Below are 25,000 nucleotides of genomic sequence, written 5' to 3' on the forward strand. Positions count from 1 at the left end.
AGTGTCAATTATATTTATGTTTAATGAGACTAAATGCTCATATAAATAACATAACCTACACAAATCTATCAAAATATGATGGTGTTTATTCACATTTTTGCTATGTATAATGATGTTCATGAACCATATTTAAAGTTAAACTATTCCATTATTTTCATCTCTTAGTAACATATTGTTGTATAGTCTTTTAGACATTCTTCATTTTTAAACAACTTATGATAAAAATTTAGCCTATCATTATTATGCAATAGATGTATCTTTTGAAATCTATTAAAATAATAGTAGTATATTTATATTAATGTGATTTGTTTGCTGTATAAGTAAATAAAAAATTCTTAAATATAACTGATTTTATTACCATAATTATCAAGTAATACTAATTAGATAATGAATAACTAACAAGATATAAACATTTATAACTTAACAATAAGTAAAGTAAATAAACTAATATTAGTAATCTTTTAACATTTCACAGCCAAAATAATAACAATATATACTTGATATGTACTTTGTTAAGACCAATCAGTTATGATCGTGACCTAATACAACTATAATTAATTAAATTTAGATATAATTTATTTATCAAAACTATTATATTAACTTACATTAAGATATGTAATAATATATTTTTCCGTACTATAATATCAAATCTTACAAAAAAAAAAAAAACAACCTTAAACAGTCAGATTAACATCCAAATAAATGAAAACAAAAACTGAATAACATATCTTTTTGAGAAAAATGATTGTTGAGTTCTTAACAAAAAGTTTTGAGCCATTTATGGCGTCAACTCACTTCCTCTTTCCCTATTTCATTAATGCAAACTTGCTTAATGTAACTTCAAAAATTCTTGAGAGGATGAAGCTTGTTACATAGCTGGTTTTAAGATTGATCTATCATCACCTAGTAGATAAAAATGAAAATGCTTCAAATATAGTGAATCTATCAAGCAGGTTGTACAATTAAAATTTAGTGATAGAGAATCCAAGCTGGAGGAGAGACAATATATATATATATATATATATGTATGCACCTAACATAAACGGGCGATTTGGTTTTTTTTTTTCATAGATGAGCGTCCGTGAGTCGGGAGAAAAATCTCTCATAGGGGGAGGACTCGAGCTGAGAGGCGGATGCTAAGAAGCTAACTCAATTTTCTTTTTAGTTTTTCTTCAAGAAAATCTTTGGCTCTCCCGGCTTCCCCATATAAACTCCCTTTCTTTTCAAATTAGAAATGAAAATTCCGAACTCCACTTCTCTTCTGTAATTACTGATTACTAATTGCTGGTTGATTTGTTTGATTGAACTGGTTGGGGATGAGACTTTTTAGGAGGCTAGCGGGGTTTCTAGGTCTCGCAAAAGACGATGCCCACGAAGGCAAAGATAGTGACGACGACGACTGCGATGGCATTGTTGACGGTAGCGGCAACGTCGATAATCAGCAGAGTCACAGTCGACCTCAGTTCCAAGAAACCGGACTTCCTCGTAAAGGTTTCAGCGTCCCTGTGCAAGTCGTCGTTGACCGACCTCAACTAGGTCCGGTTCTCATCCCTTCTAACTCTGGCGATGGTGGCGTCCAGGTTCAACTGTCACTCTCCTCTCTATCTCATTTTTTTTTTGTTTTGTCTTAATATATTGATTTTTTAAGCGGGAGCGTTCAGGGTTAGTGGAATTTGATTTACTACCTATCTTTTTCTTCCTAATCTTTAGGTTAATCTTTGAGTGATTAATTTCTTGCGGATGTTATTGTGAATGAGATGTTTGCCTTCGTTGCTTGTTGGTTCTATCAATGTTTTTCTTTTGATTATTTTCTTAATTGATTTTTTTTTTTTGATTTAGTGCTGCTTGTTTTTTGATTATGGGACAAAGATTGGAGTAATTAATTGGTGATGTATTCTTTTTAGCTACGGAAGGTAATTTATGTGTTGGCTTTTTCAATATTATTTGTTGTTAGCTATCTTTGTTTTTAGACTCTATCTAATTTCTTAGCTTTGATCATTGACCATTTCTAGTCCAACATGTATAGAGTTAGCACCAGTTTTCTTCTTGGCATGAAGAAATCCATGATTAACGTTAAATGGGAGTTATGATGACAGAATCAGCAACAGAACAGCTTGTTTTTATTGATAAGGTCAAAATAATGAAGTTATATGACACCGTTCTTATTATTTCTAATATTAGAGTATTCAAGAGTTTCCAAATGAATCCGCTGTTGATTCTGGATTTCACTGGGGATGGGCTAATGTCAAAGATGTCGAACTGATTTCTTTTGCTACATCTGTATTTGTAACAATTTCTAGAATTTTTCAAATAGAAGAACCCAGTCAAGCTGTAACTATGTAGAAGCTACAAACAATAATAAGAAAGGTAGGACATGACAGTTCGTCAATGATATGAGATTTTATTTTGGGAGTCCTGAGTCCATAATCTTTCACCTTTAATCCACATTAGGAAATACTTTGATTTTCACTATTTAAAGTACTTTGAGTTTTCATACTTTTAGTGCAGGATTATTTGTTATTACCTCACAAGATCTGACCTTTAAACTTGGCTTTTTATTGATTTGTGTTGAATTGTGGAGGAGACTTCACAATAGTGAAATTTATGTCTTATGTACAACATCAAATAGGAAAGTGATTTTGACTGCATCCAATTTATAGTGGAATTTGTATTTCAAAAAAGAAAAAATCATAGTGGAATTAGGTATGGTTTTATATGGTAAAACGGACAGCTCTAATCTTCTGCCCTTATTTGGTGCTTATCTAGGAGTTTATGCTGTGCCTATACTGGCTTCCTTATTCGCTGCATCTTTTGTAATGAAGCCTTCATTTTTTTTAGGGTTATTCATAGGGTCTGATAGATTTTATTTAGTTTAAGTTGACTGTTTCAAGATTTCCTTTGATGCTTTGCTAGCAAACAAGTTTTTGAAATCATACATTTCAATTCCGTGTTTCTGAGGCAACAGTTCTTGGTGGTGCTTCTTTAATGAGTAAGCATATACTTGCAATTTGTACCAGACTTGGAATTTCGTGGGGGGTAAGGGGTTTTTATTTGCAAGAGCTGTATTGGAGGTTTCATATGGTTGGATAAATGTGGGGGATGAAATTATGGAAAATTCTGTTTGAAGCCATTGGATGTTTTAAGTTACAATGGCTCATTAGTTATTTAAGGGCTCCATTGGGGAGTAACTCTAGGAGTGAGTCTTTCCAAGATGAGGTGGTAGAAAAAGTGTCTAGGCAGTTGAAGAGTTGGAAAGGGATTTTGTTGTCTTTGGGTGGTATAGTCACTTTAATTCAGGCTTGTCTATCTAGCATCCCACTTTATTACCTATCTTTATTCAGAACCAATTGGAGTAGCTGAGAGTGGGGAGAGGATTATGAGAGAATTTTTGTGTGCAAGTGCAGGAGAGGAACATAGGGATTATTTGGTTAGTAGAGAAGGCTGTTGTAGGTCCAAAACCTTTGGAGGATTAGGCATTGGGAATGTGATGTAGTCTTTACTGGTTAAGTTTCTGTGACATTTTTGCAAGGACCTTTTTTGTTGTAGTATAGGGTGATCAAAAGTGTCCATGGTAGTAAAAGGAATGGGTGGGAAGTTGTCACTACTAAATCCACCCAACACAAAAGCCCATTGAAAACCATTACCAGTTTACTGAACCTTTTGTATCCATTGTAACTCGTTTCAAACTAGGAGATGGTTCCGGAGTCCTGTTCTGAGAGGATCGTTGGAGGTGTGACAATTCGTTAGTAGAATAATTTTCCCACTTGTGCTCCCCATCCTTGAGCCATAATGGCCTTATATCTCATTTTTTGTCCGGCTCAGATTGGTAATATGTCACATGTATTTATAGTAATGAAGCAGACGTATTTATAGTGTTGTCAGAATGGGTTGTTTGGCACTCAATTCAATGAGGGAAAAATCAATATTTTTTTGTTTATAAACAATCTTTTTAATAGCGATGAAGCATCTATGCATTTATAAGGTTCGTACATTGCTAATATGATTAAAGTACTTAAATAAGAAAATCCTAACAAAATAGGAATACTAACTAAACAAGAACGAAACGTTTACAAAATATAAAGTCGAGCGAAAATATAATAATCACGGTAGTAATCCTATTTTAGGAAAATTATGAAATGCTCATGCATCATTCTTCCCTTGTCAAATGAACTCAGCTCAAATGAGTGACCTTGGATAATTATGATCAGTATGTGCAGATCCATCATAAGAAACCGCTCTTTACTTGTTTCTAGAGTGCTTGAATTTGGATGATCCTTCCATTTAAAGAGAATCAATAGAAACCTCGATAAGAAGAGGTAATATGTTCATTAATCAAAATATCTCCAACAACATCTGTTGGCAGTGGAAATTCATGAAGGAAACAGATAGTATATGGAGATGGGTGATTAGATCTAAGTTTGGCATTGAAAATATGGGGTGATTTACTCGGGCTTCATCAAGATGTCACAGAGTCAGCCTATGGAAAAAAATTGGCATTGGAAGAGATGAGTTTCAGAAAGTTGTAGCTTGGGAAGATCAAATCAAGGCATAGAGTGAGGTTTCGCTGGATGATTGGATGAGAAAGTGATTTCTTAAGGTATCGATTCCCCACTATCTTTCTTTGGTGCAACAAGGAAGCTATGGTTGTCTGCTCCTTTTCCGACTCGGAGGGGAATGGAACGTGGGCTGTTGAGTTGGTAAGGAATGTAAATGACTAGGAAGTTAATGACTATGTTGCTTCACTCCAATGCCTATCCCAGTGGGAAGACCCTCGGATGATTTGGATGAATTGTGGTGGAAATTGTATCAGAATGGAGTGTTCTCGGTTAAGTCCTACTGCAATCATTGACTATTGGCATTATTATCGATAACTTCCCTTTATTTCAAAAAATTATCGATAACTTCCCATAGGAACTGATTTGGAAGGTCAAAGCTTCTCCTAGAATTGCGTTTTTTGCTTGGGGGGTGGCATGCGGGTGCATCTTTACCCAAATAACTTGATCAAGAGGGGAGAGATCATTATGAATGGATATTATTTGTGCAAAAAGAGCAGCAGAAACAGTCAACCACCTTCTCTTATGGTGTTCCCTCTCTTACCGGTTATGGTGTTTCCCTTATAGCCTGTTGGGTGAATTGGGCCATGATTGATTTGGTGAAAGAAGAGATTTGGGCTTGGAAGAACATTCTTAGGGACAAGAGCTACAACAAGAATTTTGCCCTATCCTTTTGGCTACCCTTTGGGTCATAGGGAAAGAAAGGAATAGAAGAAGTTTTGAGAGCATAGAATGGTCTTTTAATGGATTGAAAGATTCTTGGTTTCAGACTCTAGTTGTTTTTGATCAGGGGTTATCCCCTCTATTCTTTTGAGGATTTAGGGGATTTGATTGGCTTGCTAACAGAATTGTAAAACTATGTATACGGGTTATACCTCCTTTTAATACCATACTTTATATTTAAAAAAAAGTGTTTGTTGGTGGGATATTGAGGATTAACAAACTGGCTTTTTACAAAAGCACTAATAGGAAAAGGGTGGAGCTCAAAATTTCCTCAAGTAGAAAACAAATCCTCGATGATTAAAACCTTGACTGCCATTCACATGACTAGTTTTAGGTCTGAACTTTGTCAAAATGAAAGAAGGATCTACTTCTTGAGGGTGTAGATTCTTAATAAGGAGAAGAATACACTTCGGGTTGGTGCAAATCATGACATAATGGCTAATAATAAACTCCTCATTCATATTGCAAAAGAGAAATAAGTATATAATTTGCAATCCTAACTGTAATCTTATATTTAATTTTAGTATGCAAATCAAGAATATATTGGGCACTGGATGTGGTTAGCTTAGAGAGACAGACATTATAAAAAGGATGATAAAATCAATTAGTAAATATGGCAAGTGTCCATGAAGAAAGGTGAAAGGGCGTCTTCCAAATAGACTATATAAAGAACTGTTTTAAGCAAACTCAGTAGCAATAAAAATTAATGCCCAATTATCCTATTTTAACCCAACATTTTACTCAAATAAAATCCTTAAACTATAAATTGGCTATTCTGTTAAACACATTATCAATCTTTTATGGACATTGAAAACAACATGTAAGTGCAAAAGCATAATTACTTGAGAATTCGACCACTTATCATGACCATTGTACAATTTTTGTTGGAAAGATAAAGTAGTTTCTTTAGAAAATTTGATAAGAAACTTTCTTATCAAAAGTAAAACACCTCTCCAACCTTACTCGTGATAAGAATACCATGGAGGGTGTATTTACTAGCCACATTTTCTATCAGAACATGAGGTAAACTTTATTATTGCCACAATTTCTGGTGTTGGTAACTTGAGGGGACATTTTTAGGTTTAGACTTTGGCTCCTTATTAATACATTGAGAAGGTTTAACATCATAAGCTGTCACACCAAGGTCATAAAATAAGGGTTGAGCAGAGACAAAATGTGTAGTTTTCACAGGTAAAAGATCATGTTCCCATTTCATCCTTCAAAGATCCCATCTTGTTAGTAACTTTATACTTACGAGTGACTATGAACATGGTGCCATCTTCCAAACAAACTTCAGTAGGGGGTGGATGTGACTCCCTTATGATATGACTTTGGAGCAATGTACTTAGAAACAACAAATACACAAGCACGAATAAATTATTTTCCTGCACCATTTTTCTTGACATCAAAAAGCAGTCTGAAACATGCTAGTGCTTATCAATTTCCCATTTCCTATTGATTCTTGGTAAAGACTTACGACTTAATGATCTGAATTCTTTTTATCTCTAATCCCATACGTCCCAGTCGTAGCATGACTTTATTAGTATAATTTTATGTTTGCTTAAGTCAGCCTGAAACTCAGTCTGGGATATAGATTTAGGTGGATTATGAATTAGTCATGTTGGAGTGAAAAAAAAAAGAAAACAATTATTGCAATTATGTACAATCTCAAAAGGAAGGCCAACTAAAAACCTACTGTGATGCAAATAGTAAATGCATTTTGCAGTAATAGTTAATGGAGGATTTATCTCCAAAAAAAAAGTTAATGGAGGATCATTTTCTTTTTTCAAAATTTCTGGAGGCATAGGACAAGGTGATCCATTATCCCATCTTTTATTTATCGTGATTATGGAAGTTTTAGTTAGGATGCTGATTAGAGCAAGGGAACCAGACATGTTCAGAGGTCTTAAGGTGGGAGTGAGGGAACACACTAAGGAGATAACACACTTGTTCTTTGCTTTTTTTTTCCCCCTTGAAATCAGCACACTTATTCTTTGTTGATAATACCATGCTATTTTGTGAGCCATATGAATGCATTGTGCTAAACATAAGATGTGTTTTGATGGACTTTCAAGCGGTCTCGGGACCCAATATTAATCTTACCATGTTTGAGATGGAAGATTAGGGGATGATAGCGATACCGCAAGGTTGGCGAGGGTGTTGGGATGTAAAGCTGTTGGGTTGTTGATTAAGTACTTAGGATTACCACTGGAAGCTAATTACAAAGAGGTAAGTGCTTGGGATCCAGTGTTAAATAGGTTTGGAAAGAGGATGACGGGCTGTAAGAGAGCTCTTCTTTCTAAAGGAGGGAGATTGAGACTCATCTAAAGTGCCCTGGACAATTTATCCATTTATTACATGTCACTATTCACTACTCCAGCAAGTGTTGCCAAGAGAATGGAAACCATACAGTGTAGATTCTCATGGGGGAATTCAGATGAAAGAAGAAGATCAAGAACCCCCCAGAGAGGATTGGGACTAAGGTCCATAGTGGATATGAATTTGGTTCTATAAGGTAAATGGCCATGGAGGTTTATGCAAGAAGAGGGTATGTTATGGAGAAGGGTGATAGAAGTGAATGGTTGTGGAGGTTTATGTAAGAAGAGGGTATGTTATGGAGAAGGGTGATAGAAGTGAAGTATGGTGTGGATGAAAACGGATGTTACACCAAAACATTGATAAGACCGCAGTGAAAAGGTTTGTGGAAAAAGATTTGTATGGTTAGAGCTGGGTTTCAAACATATATCAAATGGAAGGAAAGGGTGACCAAATTAGTTTTTGGCGAGACCCATGGTTGAAGGGTGGAGCCCTCACTTTTTTTATTTGAAATAAAAAGAAAGCATTATTATGCACAGGATACCAAGGGAGTACCACCCATATACAAAAAAAGGTGGGGCCCTCACAAATCAATATCTATAGATTTTCGCTATGGCCCAACATAAAGACATTCTAGTGAGTGAATCTTTTAGAGATATAGGAGGGGGAGCTAAGGAGTGACAAGAGGATGTACAGAGAAACCTCAATGATTGGAGGATCAACGGATGTGAGAACCTCTTTTGTACCTTAATCTTCCATTGTCTCGAATTGTAGTAATGATCAACCTATATAAGGTCTTACTAAATCTTGATCCTTTTCAGTCAAATCCTTTCAAGCATTTGACAAAGCCGGAAATTGAAAGTAGTAAGTTTCTTTTTAGACAGATATGGAAGGCTAATGCTCCTCCTAGAGTTGCTTTTTCACAAGAGAAGCCAATAGAGGTTGCATTATGGTGATTAATAACTTGATGAGAAGGGAAATGATTTTGGCAAATGGACGCTACTTGTGTCATGTTCTTTTATGGTGACCATTAGCGTACAAGTTGTGGTCCATGATTTATGATTTATTGGATATTAGTTGGGTGATGAGTGGTTCGATTAGAGATGAAATCTGATTGTGGAAGAGCATAAGTTGGTGGAGAAAATGCATGGATCTTATTTCGCTCATCATTTTCTGGGTGTTATAGAAGGAGAGGAGTATAAGAGCTTTTTAGGGGGTTGAGGATAATGGAGCTTTTGATAGGATTAGGAATAGATGGTTCCAATTCGTCATTGGTTAGGTAGGTCTACCACTTTCCAAGTTGCTTACATTTCAATATTCATTGCATATTTTCGTTCCTCATTGGTTAAGAGCTCAGATAATGTTTGAGAATGGATATTGTATTCAATCTCATAAAGAAACTTTTAGATCTGGAGAACAATTTTCAAAAGATACAAAATTGGAAATTGGATAGAGTGTATACTTAGTACATTCTTTAATATCTTTTCTAAGTGCAATAAGTATATCAGTATCAGAAGAAAAGTGATTCCCAGAGTTTACCTCACTTCAAGCGTCTGACTCAGATTCTCGAACCTGCTTTAGACTAGAGTTGAAATTTTTCTTTTTCGAATACACTTGGGTAAAACATGGGTCTTGTATGGATTGAGGTTCATGCTCATCTTATGAGGCTTGAGGTTTAGGCTAATTTTGTGGGTTCTAATTTTTTGGTGAGATGATGGACTCATATAATATAGACAAAATGTTTAAGGGCAGGGTAGGAATGTAAAAAAAATGAGCGTCTTGAGTTTTCTTAATCTTCCAATATAGGCTTCCTCTGAAGATAAAATTGGTCAAAAAAAGACTTGGTCTTAACAAATGTCACATCAATGAATACATAAAACTTCTTCATAGATGGGTGGTAACACTTGAATCCCTATTGAATGGATGAATATCCTGCAATTTTGTTCCTTATCAACAACTTTATTATTGAGAACTGGGTGTAAATACCCAAAATTAAGGAAGAGAATAGGAAATCAAGAATGGTGCATAGAGAAGATGATGAAATTGGCCGCTGAGAATAAAAAAAAAACATGGAATAAACATAGAAAATGGAATTGACTGCACGAGATCATAACCCTTAAAAGTTTTCCTGCCCGAAATTAATCTGGATCACGTGACAACATTTATGGCAATCTAAGAGACACGTGTCATGATCGTGGAGGGGGTAACTAAAACCCTAGGAATCAAGGCATAGGACCGGTTCCTGAACTGGTGAGTTGTTTCTTCTCAAGTGGCAAACCGAGTCAACCTTTCATTTAGACTGCTTCTTCTTCACACACGAATGGGCTGACCTTCTAGCTTTTCTCTCTCCAGTCGATGAGTCCAATGATCTAAACATAGCTCTCTTCAACTCTCCGACAACATTTGATGGCCCCAAATGAAGAACTTTATATCATTTCATGTGTATATAAATAATGAATTGTACTAAAAACTAAAACATGTAAAATATTTGGAATAAAATCTTAGAGTTCTTCCTTTTCTTTCTCTAAACTCTTGATCTCTCTCTCTTTCTCATCGACTATCCTCTCTCTCAAGCGACTTTATTTCTCCCTCTCTCGCTCTTTAAAAGTCTCTTCTCTATTTCACTCTTCTCTCTTTCAGTCTCTTTCTCTCTCTAGCAATATCTCTCTCTCTCTCTCTAACTCTCTGTTACACTCTCTCTGTCAACCTCTCTTTATGTCTGTCTCTTCCCGATTTCTCCTTCTTTCTCTCTCCAGATCTCTTTTTCTCTCTCTCTGAAAATATCTTCTTTTTGTCTATATTTCTTCTCTCTAAAAAATTTTCTCTCTCGGTCTCTCTAAAAAATAATCTCTTTCTCATTCTCTAAAAAGTAATCTCTCCTCTTTCTGCCATAATTATTTAAAAAATAATTTCTTTTATTGAATTCTAGTTCCAATGTCAAGGCCTAGATCTAATATATCCCTTCTGAGTGGATGCATATCCTACAAATTAATGGCCTTAGGCCGAAGTTTTCCTCTTTGAGATTGAGACATGTAAATATATACAATACACTCACAGACACAGGGGATAAAGTTATTGGTCATTTGTACCTCCGGAGAGAATGTAGCTAGAACAGCCATCGAACTTCGTTAGTCTAATATTCCAGAAGGAAAAAAGTTGATATATATATGTGGTAGTTAACCTCGCTTTTCCATGATAGTGTTTAGGTACATAGTTTGAAACAAGAAGACGTGGTAGTAAGCAAGTGGTTATTTTTCCTTTATGTAACTCCTTTTCATTGTGGAGTATAGATACAGAAAGACTAGTGGGCAATTCATTCCTTCTGAAAGGAGGTTAAAGTTTGATTAAAGTAATTTCAGGTATTATTAATTCTAAACATTTAATCATGGTGTGAGGAACTGGGAAATAATATGACTAAACTCAGTTTTAGATTTCAATAGAAAAAGCCAAGTAACTCGAGTACAGTTATCAATAAAAAAAAAAAAACAACCGTAACCTAGATATGTTAGGAATATTTGAGTGGATCCTAAACATCACTATGAATCAATTGAAAAGGAAAATCACTTCTTTTATTATTTGGAGGAAAGGTATATGCCGGTGTTTTCTCAGTTCACATACATCAAAATTTATTATTTCATTGCAATTAGAAAATAAAGAGGGAAACATGACCTTAAGAGTTGAGAAAAAGGATGTCCTAGTCTCTTGCGGTACAACCATAACTTATCTAATGTGTTGGTAGAGAGAACGGTGTTGGGTACGTTAGGAATGTCTAGGAATTATAACTTGTTTTGAGCCTTAGCATGTCCATTCATCTTTTCTGAATTTTGATCCTGAAATTCACAAAGAGAAGGAGAAGAAAGTCACTTTGCAATTAAGATTATAAGATAATTTGGTACTGATGTAAGATTTGTATAAGTTTTGGTATAATGAGAATGTACCACAGAGTTTGTACCTCTTGTTTGGCTTGTTTTTAGGGACCATTGGCTTATAACTCTTGTATTTTGTATAATGGTTAGTGCGTCATTGATGGAGTTGGCTTTATTGATAGTAAGAACTTTTCTCTGTGAATGACATATAACTTCTATGTATTGGTGGCACCATCTTGGTTGCCCCTTCAAAGTTATTACTTTCTCTTCTCCTGAGTGCCTCTCAAAAGAAATAGAATATCCTATTGGAAATCTGATTAAATTAGGAAGATACAAGTTAAATAGGGGAAGCTAAATAAGAATGATGGTCTTAATATAGTTGAAACTCGTTATTCTTATGGAAAAGTTTGAGTATGGAGAAATCTTAATTCTTTTATGGAACTCTTTAGTCTCCTCTTGATACGTAAAACGTGTTTCAGAGTTTCATTTCTTTAATTCACATATATTTAGTAGGTGATTTACTAATGAAAACATACGTTGGTATGTGTTCATGGAGTAAAAAGAAGTTGATAATGAAAATAAAGTTAAGATTTTTTTAAAAATAATATTATGTTTATTGTTCTATATTAAATTTCGTGCACTTATACTTCAATTATTCTGTAATATACTGCATGTTTTTATGAATAACTCATGAATGAACACCTGCAAATTCAGTAAATAAAAATTGAAAACTATTTTCAGGTAAAAACTGAAGCCTTAATTTCTTCTGCTTCTTGACAAAGTTCCTCCTTTCTCTTTTTAATCAGTTTTTAAAACCTCTGCTTTCTTCTCTTGTATATGTACTGGTCCGTCTGAGCTTGTATAAACTCACGCAGCATTCAAGTTTCTGGTATAGCTATGGAAGTGTCTTTTCGATAATTTTTCTAGTTGACTATGAGGAATTGGTCAATAAGAGTCCAAAAAAATTGGATATGCGTGCTTGGATTCTTTCAATAAGAAATAATAAACTTAATGTAACCTTTTAGAAGCTAATATCAAATATATCCAAAATATAGTCTTTAGCACAAAAAGATGGTAGATTCATTATTGTAGTGAGAACACAATTACTAAGATATAACTATCAAGTATCATCATACAAAATGTTTAAAATTTAGATAGTCAATGATACGTAATTCCTTTTTACAGTGTCCTTCTAAAACTTCTAACCTTCCTCATCACTATCCTCATATTATCTTATTTTTTGAAATAAAAGTATGGTATGTATTATTCACAAGTACCAAAAAGAGTGTCTGCCCATATACAAAATTATTTATACTTCAATCAAAATCATCCTCATATTATCATTCACAAACACCATCATGTATTATCATAAATCATAACATCAAGTTCTAGATCATTATGTGTCCAACATGCACATTAAGTGTCGAATGTAGATCCGACATCAACACTAATGTCTTGTCTTTGACTTAGTTATGGCATTATATTAAAAAGTCTTAGCAACAGTGGTCTAAGCAAGTCTATATATCTACGAAGTAAAATGTTTTTATTAAAAATGGTTGAATATGTATTCTGTTAAATATCACAACCATATGTATATTTTCCATAATAGAAAAGAAAATAAATAATTAATTATATAAAACATAGTCTACCTTATAGCCGTTTAACCTAATTACATATAGTGCACTCTCTTTAAAACTTCCCCTCAAATCGGAGAATAGATATATCCATTCTCAGCTTGCGAGTGATAGTTTTGAATGCTAAACTACTCAAGTCTTTGGTCAAAACATCCGCAAATTATGAGTTGGTAGGCATGTATGAAGTACATATTAAACCGCTATATAGTTTTTTTTTTTTGATAAAATATTTATTAATCTCAATATGTTTGGTTTTGTCATGTTGTATCGAGTTATGAGTAATGCTTATGACTAATTTATTGTTACGGTATAAGTGCATGACACTATTTCACTTGTTTCTAATATATTCTAAAATTCTCTTTAGCCATGGTAGTTTACGTACCTATTGAGTCATTGTTTGGAACTCTGATTCTATACTCAATCTTGCAAGAACATATTGCTTCTTATTCCTCAAAATGACCAAATTATCCGTAAGGAAGGTACAATAATTTGTGGTAGATATTTTATCAACAACTGACCCTGCATAATCTGCATCAGCATAAATTTTTAGGAGCAATCTATTATTTTTTCTGAACATGATCCATTTCCAAGATGTCTCCTTTAGGAAATGTGGCATTCTATAGGTTGCTTGTAACTTCACTTCTTAGGTTGTGCATAAACTAACTTATAATACATACTACATATGCAATGTTTGGTCTTGTGTTAGGCAGGTATATTAATTTTCTAACCGATCTCTAATACATTTTCTTATTTACAAACATATCATCTTCTGTGAGTTTCAATTTATGATTGAGATCAATAGGAGTACTAGTTAGTTTGCATGCTATCTTGTAATATCTCTTAACAGGTTATAGATGTATTTCTATTGGGAAATGAAAATTTCTAAGTTTGAGCGGACGACTTTAGTTTTAAGAAATTATTCAATTTTCCTAACTCCTAGATTTGGAACTCTTTTGCCAGAAATTGTTTTACTATTAATTTTTTTTTCATCGTCTCCTATTACAATAATATTATCAACATATATAAGGAGAGCTGTAATTCCATCTGACTTTAAGTGCTTGATAAACAATGTGTTGTCTTATTGAGCTTACTTATATCCCAAGTTTATTATTATCTTTGCAAATTTGTCTAATCATACTCTAGGCGATTACTTGAGTCCATAGATTGTCTTTAAGAGTTTACATACTTAATTTGATCTTCCCCCTCTGGCAAATGCTGATGAGGTTTCTATATAAATTTCTTCTTTAAAATCTCGATGTAGGAATACATTCTTCACATCAAACTTTTGTGCTTGCTAATCAAAATGAGCAACTAAGGACAATAAGATTCGTGTTGTGTTTATCTTGGCTACTAGTGCAAATATTTTTGCTAGTCTATATCACTATATCATAGGTCTTGGTATACCTTTTACTATAAATCTTGCTTTATACATTTTGATTGTCCATATAGCTTGTATTTTATTGTCAACATCCACTTATAACCCACAAGTTTTTCCCTTCGGGCAAGTCAACTATTTTTTATATTTGGTTCTTTTCTAATGTCTGCATTTTAACATTCATAATATTTTTCTACTTCTTACAAAATAATGTCTCAGAGACAATGTTAGAGATAAATTCAATAGTTAAACTTAAAATGAAATTTTAATGAGACTAGGAATATTTATTAAATGATATAAACTGTGAGATATGATGAAAAAGATGTTTAGTGCATTCCTTAGTTCCATTACGAAGTGCAATTCGTATATCATCATCAGACTATATAGGGTTTTCAGGATTTATCTCAGTTATAAAATTTGTGTCTGATGCGTGAACCTGCTTTAGTTTAGAACTCATTCTTCTTCCTTGTGTACCCTTGAGTGAACTTGGGGTCAGGTATAGTTTCTTGAGTGGGTGGGTTCTTTAATGGTTTCTGAGAGTTTTCTTGTGGTGGTGTTTGAGTATGTGGTAAAGGTGGTAGGTTAACATGGGGTGAACTTGAGGTAAAGGGCTTTCTTTGGCTTAGAACTTGAATTCTTCCTCCTTGTGTACACTTGAGCGAACCTGGATTTATGCATAGTTTCTTGAGTGGGTGGGTTCTCTAGTGCATATTAAAGTTTTCTTTTTGTGATGTTTGAGAGAGCAAATGGTTTATAACACTTACTTCTGGGTAGAATGTTCAAAGAATTTGTAGAGGCTTTTTGAAATCTAGGACACTTGAGGTAAATGGTTAATAATATGACTGTAAGGACTGCTTCGCCCCAATACAGTCTTGGGACATAGTTGTGGAATAGAAAAGTTCTAGTTGTCGAAAGAAGATAATCATGTGATCTTAGTGAATTATTAATAAATGATGCAAATCATTGAGTTTTAGAAATATTGAAAATGTTGTATGGTCCCTAAAAATCATTATAAATTAAAGAAAATAGAATTATACTTTTTTTATTGTTAGTAGAAAATGTTACACACTTATATTTAGTAAATTTACATAAATTGCATAATTGATTTTTAAATAACAAAGATCATGTAACTTTAAAATGGAAACGGATGGATCACCAAGACTTTTATGGTAGAGACAAAACTGATCTTGAGGGTTAGCAGAGATAGCAGAGAGAGGTCTCTCAGGTGCATCCAAGTAGTACAGCTCGTTTTTTGTTTCAGCACATTCAACCATCATCCCTGTGTTTTGCTCCTAGAATTCACAGTAAGAAGAAAAAAATATTATTTTATAGGTCAAATCTTGTGATAATTTAGTGATTAACACAAGGTTTGTACAGAGTTTTGGAACATGTAACACATTTTCAAGAACCGGTATAGGACTAAGCTTGATATTGCCCTTGCCTGCAATGGTGTTTAAAAACTCATTTGTTGCGATAATTTTCCTGCTACTAGGACATGGAATATTAGTATGCAAGTATTTGGAAATATTGGTCATATGATAAGTGATCTCAATATGGTCTACTATCCATGAATTTTAAATATGGTCTATCTGATGTATTTAAACCATATGAGAAAGAGGACATACATGAGTGTTTCATCAAACTTATACCTGTTGGTTTCTCAAGATCCTCTAGTCTGTTTCATAATTGTTCAATTTCAGCCTTAAATTCATCAAGATCAGTGGGTTTATCTTCTTCCTTCTGGTTGGCCGCATGTGCCTGTCTGTGGGACTTTTGTGGAGTGTACTTAAATCTTCATTACTTATTTGAGGTATTGGGCTTGCCACCAAGTTTTCAATATATCTGTCTTTGGTGTATTTGAGGTTTTTATAAAAGTACAACAAAGATTGTCCATATTTTTGACATTAGGACCTGAATTTTTAATTTGGCTAAGTTCTTTTATCTATTGGCATGGCTTGAGCCTCTGAAGATCAGTGCTAAGTTATCAGTTGAGTGGACTTCTAAAATGACCTGTCTCATGCTCTCTTCTACAGATACAATAGCAATGGATTCATGTAGTGATGATATTTCATCTTTTTCTGAATTTGGATCCTTACTTGATCAAACTCTTAGTTGAGTCGTGCTAAAAAGTGATAGGTACAATCTTTATCCGCAAATTGCTTGAGGTGAGCTGCATTCTTGCTGCGATCCATTGTGAGGTTGCGGTACTGGTTCAATTCCTGCCACCAACTTCTTAACATGTTAGAGTATTTAGTGACTGACTTATTTTCTTGCTTTATGGACCTTGTTTTGATGTTCAAGTGATAGATCAGTGCTGCATCTTTGACTTTAGAATTTGTTTCTCTGATTGCAACTCATATTTCTTTTGCTATAGACATAAACATCACCGTTTTATTTCTCTGGCATATTGAATTCTAGAGCCAAGCCATAATCATTGAGACTTCTTCATCCCAAGCATCAAAGATTAGATCTTTTGGTTTTGGTTTGAAGTCTAGAAGGTGGTTGAATTTTCCTTTTTCGTTGGGAGTAATCCTACTTAATTGTAAGCCAACTCAAGTTGTCCTTCTCAGTGAAGCAATCAATAGCCTTGGTTGGCTAAAATTCGTTATTCTTCAGTGTGGAATTTTTCATGTAGAAATTTGTTCTAGTAATTTGGAAGGTAGTCTCTTACATATTTTAAGAATTGTAGGGTAGTTAAGGCTGAATAATAATAGATCACATGAACAACTTTTCAAGGAGGCTACGAGGCTAACAGCAATGGGCAGAAGAGTGGGTGGCTGTTCTGTGTGGTTGGCAACAAAGGGGCTGGCCTGTGACTGGAGGTAGCTGCAAGCTGTGGGCTAGCTGGATGGAGCAACCGCTTCTGGAGTAGCTGAGAAGGAGGGTGGCGCACAGGTTCTGCTGGCTGGACAGAGGCACACACTATAAGAGGGGCAATGGCTAGCTGCTGTGTGGAGCAGGTCTGGCCATGTGGAGGGTCTGATGCTGATGATGAAGTCCGTCTTGGTTGCTGGTAGCCGGCGGCTAAATTGTGGTGGCCGGCAATGAAGGCTGGTCTCTTAGGATTTTTTGTTTTATTTCGACTAGGTAGGCTGACTAGGGTTTGTGAATGAGGTTTAGAGTTTTTTCTTAAAGCTCTGGTATCATATTAAAACTGGTTTATTGTGTATTTTATTGAATATAACATTCCTATATATATAGATTTTCTAAAATAAAAAAAATAATTAATTACATAAAATGTAATTTATCCTAAAATCCTAGTTAGACATAATTCACTTTCTTTAAATCTTTTCCTAGAAATGTCCATGCAACACATAAAATGTACCTTCAGGTGGTTATCTTTCGTGCAGTTATATTAACATGGTGTTGAAGATTATAAAGTGACTTCTTTTTTGTCATACATTAGCTAGCATAACCATTATTTTAAAATGAACTGGATTTTTATTTCGTCATGTCAAATACATACTATGACTTCATAACACTTGGATATTGAGACGTTTAGTGAGTATCATTTCACTTATTTCTTGGAAAAGTTGTCTAGCCCATAGGACAAACTGCCTTTCTACTTGTTCAAGCATGAAATTTTTTTTTTGTCAATTTCTTCCCTTATTTTGTCTTTTGTGACCTTCAAATGATTTATTTTCATCTCTAATTGATTAGGGGCTGAAGTGGTATGCAAAGTGTCTTAGAGTTGATGAAGATGGAGATGTAGCTGATGAGTTCCTTGATGAGGTCTTGCCGGCATCATCAAATTTAGAAGACCAGCATAGAGCACAGTTAAAGTTTGAACCAAAGTACAGTACGAGAGCAGCCAAAGTGAAGAACCAGATAATAACTGCGGATGGGAAAATTCAGCAGTGTGTGGAACATCAAGGTAGATTGCAGTGGGTATGAGGATCTCCCCTCTAAAAGCTATCATGGAGTAGACCTGCAGTTGGGTTCCTTTTCTTTAGTAAATTGCAAAAGTATGTTAGTTCGTTGGAATTGATTTGTGCTTGACGTGAACTATGATACCTTTACTGATGTTTTCAAGTTGTTCCTGAGGGAATTCGCACCGAATCTTCTAAATTGTTTGGAAGTTGTAACTGCTATTCTGGGGACGTAAGAGTAAAATCTGTCTAATCAAACAAATGGTGTTTGTAACAGGGAGAGATTTCCTCTTTCTTTCGCTCTCTTTTTCAGAATGTACTCAACTAATTAGTAATTAAGACATTACTCGTTATGAGTTTGAACCCTTTCTCTCTACTGTTCCAGCTGATATACAGGGGAGGGGGTATATGGTTTTTTTTTTTGGGAATAATTTGGGTATGTGGGTTAACCAACCAATCAAATCTCCTAGTTTTGATCTGTCAACATTTCCATTCAATCATACTTGGAGGGAGAAGTAGAAAATGATCAGTCCGTTTTAAACAAATTGAGATTGGAGAATTTATCAACTGGATTATTGAGAGGCAAAAGCGAAATGTGGATGAGTGAAACTTGCAAGTTATACCCTTCATTAACTTGGTGGAACTTCGTTTCTTTTTCACTTATATTAAGACAGTCATATCTAGAATAAGGTGGTTCTTTGTTGTGATATTTGAAGAATAGTCACGGTTAGGAGTGTGCCATGTGTGTTATTCAATTAAAAGCTGAAATTGATTCATTATAGCATGTTGATCTTTAGTTAATGATCAAGAAAATATTAGAGGTCCAATTGTCCAGCAATCATTCTTCCAAAGGATGTACATTATTATCCGATGAATCCTCTAAAATTATGACAATAATTGGTGATTTCTTGTAGGGCAAGCTGGAAGAAGGCATGGTTCAAGAATTAAGTACTGATAGATGCTCAGAAAACACAAGAAGGACTGCAAACGAAAGCTTCTATTTTTGAGATGAAAAATCTACAATTTTCTTATTAATTAATACTTGTCTCATCCATAATTTGATAGGGGTTTAAATAGGAAGGAAAACAACTTATCCCTGTTATCCAGGGAGCACAACGGCTAGTAGCAACCAAATAATCTCAACAAATTAAAAAATAAAATAATACTGGAAATAAATTAAAAAACAGAAGATAAGTTGATGTTGAATAGTTGACCGGGTCTTGAGGAAGTTTTGCTTGCTTCAACAATACCAAAATAAGAGATACTTGGAATTCTTGACTAAGATCCTTGCTGATCTTTTAGTTGTATCATTGCCTCCCTCTTTTGCAGGAACCTTGTCCTCAAGGTTTAAGTGACTAAATTTATTTGTTAGTTCGCTGCTATTTTCCTAGGTAGCTTCTTATGGGGGAAAATTCTTCCATTGGACAAGACTTTCATCAACAAATTTTGCTCCCTTTTTGATCCATCGGGTTTCCAAAATGGTTTGGGGTTCCAGCAGTAGGTCCCCCATCTTCAGATATTTCGGTAGATTTTTAGTAGGGGCAATTGCTTCACCAATCTGTTTTTTTAACATGGAGACGTGGAAAACAGGTTGGATACGCGACCCTTATAGAAGTAGAAGCTTGTAAGTAACGGGGCCAATACGACAGAGGATCTAATAAGGCCCATAGTATCAACATGCGAGCTTCTGGAAGGCTCTCTTGAAAACCATTTGCTGCCGATATAGTCGGAGCCTGAAAAAGACCCAGTCGCCCTCCTGAAATTTGACTTCACGTCGATGGGCATTGGTGGTGGCTTGCATGTGATTATTGGCTGCTTGTAATTAGTTCGATGTTGTTTGAGGAGGGCATCTCGGTTACAAAGCTGTTAGTTAATTTCATTGACAAGGATTGAGCCGTCTTGGTAACAAGGAATAGGCGGTGGCGATCTCCCATATAAGGTCTGAAAAGGCGTCATCTTGATAGAGGAGTGGTAGGTTGTCTTGTACCAAAATTCGGCCTAAGGAAGGAGAGAACTCCACTTGCATGATTGTTGGTGGCTTAAGCACCGTAGATATTGTTTCACACTGCGGTTCACAACTTTTGACTGTCCATCTGTTTGCGGATGGTAGGAGGAGCTCATTTGGAGCTAGGTGCTAGACAACTTAAAAAACACTTGCCAGAAGCAGCTAGTAAAGACCGAATCCCTGTCACTAATTATGGAGCGAGGCATACCATGTAATTTTACCCATTGTCCACAAATATTTCTGCCACAGTTTTAGCGGTGTAAGGGTGAGCCAAAGCGATAAAGTGCAAACTCTTGCTAAGATGATCAATCACAACCAAGATAGTATTCTTTTCGTTTGAGATAGACAGTCCTTCAATAAAATCCATGGAATATCATCCCATATTTGGGAAAGGATTAACAACGGTTGGAGAAAGTCGACTGATGAGAGTGTCTCGACTTTGACTCGTTGGCAGGTGTCACATGTTGTTACATATTCTTTAATATGTGGGTACATGGCTGGCCAATAAAATTGTTGGGCCAATCTTTTGTAAATTTGTTGGAAACCTGAGTGGCCATCTGTCAAAGATGAGTGGAATTCCTATAATAATTGTTGTGTGATTTCTGATTTAGGAGGGACAACAATTCGATGTTTAAAATAAATCAACCCGTTCTTGAGGGAAAATGAACCATCTGCTGAGTTAGTGGCTAACTTGCGGGCTGTCTGCATATAGGGATGATTTGCAGCTTCTCGAATGGTGTTCCACAAATTATTTTTGGGCATAATAGAGATAGTGTGTAGAGTGGGGCTATCTTCCCTACGAGATAGAGCATCGGCGACAGAGTTTTCTTTTCCTGGTTTGTACACGATCTCATATTCGTAGCCAAATAACTTAGAGAGCCACTTTTGCTGTTCCGAGGTTGTAATTCTTTGGTCCAATAAATACTTCAAATTTTTCTGATCTGTGTGCACATAAAACTTTCTGCCCATCAAATACGGACTCCATAATTTTATGACAATAACAATGGCAAGCATCTCTTTGGCGTATGTCGACCATGACTACTTGGCAACGCCTAATGCCCGACTCATGTAAGCTATAGGCTACCAAAGCTGAATGAGGACGGCCCCAATGCCGCAACCAGAAACATCAGTTTCTATGATAAATGGCTCTTCAAAATTTGGGAGTGCCAAGGTAGGAGTTGTGGTCATAGAAATCTTGAGGTTTTGAAAAGTTGATTCTGCTTCCTCGGAATACCCAAATTGACCCTTTTTTAGGAGATTAGTCAATGGCCGAGCAAGAATTTCGTACTGCTGAACAAACTTTCGGTAATAGCTTGTCAAACCCAAAAATCCTCTCAGTTCAGTGATGTTGTTTGGTCAAGGCCAATCTAATATGGCCTTAATTTTGATTTGATCCACTTTAACCCCTTGCGATGTGACTATGTGCCCTAAGTATTCAAGTTTCTTTTACCCAAAGATACATTTTTTTAGCTTGATGAAAAATTGATATTGCCAGAGGATGTCAAAAATATGTTTAACTTGCTCAAGATGCAATTCTCAGTTGGGACTTTAAATTAAAATGTGATAAAAAAAAAACTAGAACAAACTTACGGCGATACTGGCGGACGGAGATACTGGCAGAAGATGTTGTTCATGACTACTTGAAAGGTGGAAGGGACATTGCAAAGCCTAAATGGCATGACGAGATATTCATAATGATCGTTATGAATGCGGAAGGCCGTCTTGTGAATATCCGATGGATGTACTCTTACTTGGTGGTAACTCGCGGTGAGATCGAGTTGAGTAAAGAAAGCAGCTCTATGGAGTTCATCCAGCATGTCATCAACTGTAGGGATGGGAAACCTGTCTTTAATGGTGATTGAATTGAGGGTGAGGGCCCAATAGTTTGTACAAAACCTCCAAGTTCCATCTTTTTTGCGCACCAATAGCACCAGTGAGGAGAACGGACTGGTGCATGGCCGAATCAACCTGAATTAAGCATTGTATTCACCTATTTTTCAATTTCACTTTTCTGAAAATAGGCATACCTGTATGGCCTGACATTGACGGGTTCAACCCTTTCCTTCAAACTGATGCGATGATCAATGTCTCGGCAGGGAAGAATTGATTGTGGATCTTTGAAAAGATCCTGGTACTGATCCAAGAGAGTTTGCATATTTGGATGGAGGTGGATTAAAGAGGTGCTATTTTCTGTCTGCAGATACACCACAAATAGAGAGGAGTGTCGAAGTGTGCTTTTGACAACTTCTTCAGCTAAAGCAATCTGGAGAGGTGGAGCGTCAAGGCCCCGTAATTATCGTAGTCAACCACCCCACTTGAATTCCATGGTCATTCGACCTCAATCACACATAACAACTCCTAATGCTTCCAGCCACTGAACTCCAAGAATAAGATCGAGACTAGTTAATGGTAAAGCAAAAGAAGTCAAATGGAAGAGGATACCTTGGATGTTAACCGACATATTTTTAAATCGTTTATGACATCTTATCGGTCTACCATTCGCAACTTTGACTGAGAAGGCTTGAGTCGGGAGTACTGGTAACTTCAGCAAGCTCGCGACTCGCTCATTGATGAAGTTGTGAGTCGAGTCGCTGTTGATGAAGATGACGATGAGTTGACTGTGGATGGTTGCATTAACATGCATCGTTTTTGTGGTGGACCAACTAGTGAAAGCATAAAGGAAAATTTTGGGCTCCTATTTTTTTGGTTCTTCTTATTCTTCTTCGGTCATTTCCAAGAGAAAAACCTGAGCTCGACAATAGCAGTGGCCTGCGGTAAATTTCTCGTCGCAGTTGAAACAGAGGCCCTGCATTTGATGGCGCTGCCCCACGAGAGGCACTTCGGGACAAAATCTGCAGCTAGGGTTGGAGGCGGGTTGATTGGGTTACGTCTGACCCAATTAAACCTTCTCTGTCGACCTACTTGCTCCTCCTTCATATGGGCCAAGCTGATGACCTCTTTCAAAGATTTGGGACTGAACATCCGAATACCTTCAGTAATTTCAAGCTTCAATCCACCAATAAATGTACCCACCAAGGTCTTTTGAGTCCAACCTCTCACTTTGTTGCCCAACCTCTCAAATTCTTTTTAATAATCTCGTAAGGGCCCGATCTCCCTCACTCTGGATAGGGCTTCGTCGAAGTCTTCATATTCGGGTGGCCGAAAGCGAGCCTAAACCTCTTCTTCAAATCTTATCCATGTCACAATTCTTCCTTCTTCTTGATAAGTTCGGTGAAGCCATTGCCGCCACTGGTTGACTTCGCCTTCTAGGTGGAAAGAAGTTAGTTGGACTTTTTACTCTTCGAAAATTCCTTGATAGTCAAAGAATTGTGCGACGCAGTTGAGCCATTCGGTCGGGTCATCTCCAGAAAAGATAGGAAATTCCAACTTGGTGAGTTTGGAGAAGAATGGTTATTGGCCATTGTCATTTCGCTTCGCTCCTTTGTTGTAGTTTTGTCGCGTTCCTCCATTTCGGTTTGAGGTATTACAGCTGGAGCCTTCATGGTTGATTAACAAAGTCTCTGTTAATCTTTTGAGGGCTCCATTTGGTGAAATTTATCGGTGACTCCAAGCTCCATCCGATTGAAGCTGTCCTGCAATCCTCCGACACTTTCTTCTAAATTCTCAATCCTTTCTTTGTGAGACATGGCTTTGATACCAAAATGATCGATGCCCAGAAAACACAAGAAGGATTGCAAACAAAAGCTTCTATTTTTGGGATAGAAAAACCACAATTTTCTTGTTAATCAATACTTGTCTCATCCATAATTTGATGGGGATTTAAATAAGAAGGGAAACAACTTCTCCCTACTATTCAGGGAGCACAACGGCTAGTGGCAACCAAATAATCTCAACAAATCAAAAGATAAGATAATGCTGGAAATAAATTAAAAAACAGAGGAGTTGATGTTGAATAGTTGACCGGGTTTTGAGGAAGTTCTACTTGCTTCAACGATACCAGGATCAGAGATACTTGGGATTCTTGACTGGGATCCTTGCTGATCTTCTAGTTGTATCAAGTACGTTTTTTTTTTTCCGACATTCTTTAAATTATTGTAAAACTTCATGATAAGAGCTTTGCTTTGAAAGTTGCAAGGTTCTCCTAATTTAGAAAGGAGAAGTCCTTGTATGTTTTTCTTGGTCTTCTGTCTTTTTTGCCTAAATTATCTTAGGCATGATAAAGGATATATATATATATATATATTTCAAATTAGACACCTTTTTACTTCAAGCATTTTGAAGATCATCATTACATAATCATAGGATGATTTTGGTGGTCGGTTCAAACAGACAAAATATGGCATCATGGGCAGATTTGAAAGCTTGAGAATGTGATTAGGGTAATGTTGCATTGGTTGAATTTTCGGAGTAGCTCGATGGATTCACTTAAATTTGAGGAAGAGAACAATTGAGAATATTTTGGGTGGTGGTATTTTATGCCCATGTGAATGTATTTTTTTTAAATTGGTTGTTATATGAGAAAGAGAGCATATCATAAAGTAATAAACTACATAATTGGAAAAAGAGTTAGAAAGTAATATAGAAGAGAGTATGCGTCATCAATATCACCATAAAATTTTTTGACATGCACCTCCACTATTCTTTTACTTAAAACATTTATCATGTCTCAAGTGATATTAAGTCTTAACTCATCCATTT

General features: G+C 35.8%; 1 protein-coding gene across 1 annotated transcript; it reads left to right on the forward strand.

Annotated features, from left to right (window-relative positions):
* Positions 1-1,043: 1,043 nt before the first annotated feature.
* On the forward strand, positions 1,044-18,701 carry LOC110811380 (phospholipid hydroperoxide glutathione peroxidase). The gene is made up of 2 exons (XM_022037871.2): positions 1,044-1,580; positions 18,128-18,701. Exons 1-2 carry the CDS (start codon positions 1,317-1,319, stop codon positions 18,359-18,361), a joined length of 498 nt encoding a protein of 165 aa, XP_021893563.1. The 5' UTR covers positions 1,044-1,316; the 3' UTR covers positions 18,362-18,701.
* The last annotated feature ends 6,299 nt before the right edge of the window (positions 18,702-25,000 follow it).

Source organism: Carica papaya, chromosome 3, assembly GCF_054855325.1.
Source record: "Carica papaya isolate Zhongbai chromosome 3, ASM5485532v1, whole genome shotgun sequence".
NCBI classification, from domain to species: Eukaryota; Viridiplantae; Streptophyta; class Magnoliopsida; order Brassicales; family Caricaceae; genus Carica; species Carica papaya.

Bases quoted from the DNA above. Each gene is read 5' to 3' on its own strand.
- LOC110811380 (XM_022037871.2), top strand. From the start codon at position 1,317: ATGAGACTTTTTAGGAGGCTAGCGGGGTTTCTAGGTCTCGCAAAAGAC. The intron at 1,581-18,127 runs GTTCAACTGTCA...CTAATTGATTAG, and splicing joins CTGGCGATGGTGGCGTCCAG to GGGCTGAAGTGGTATGCAAA.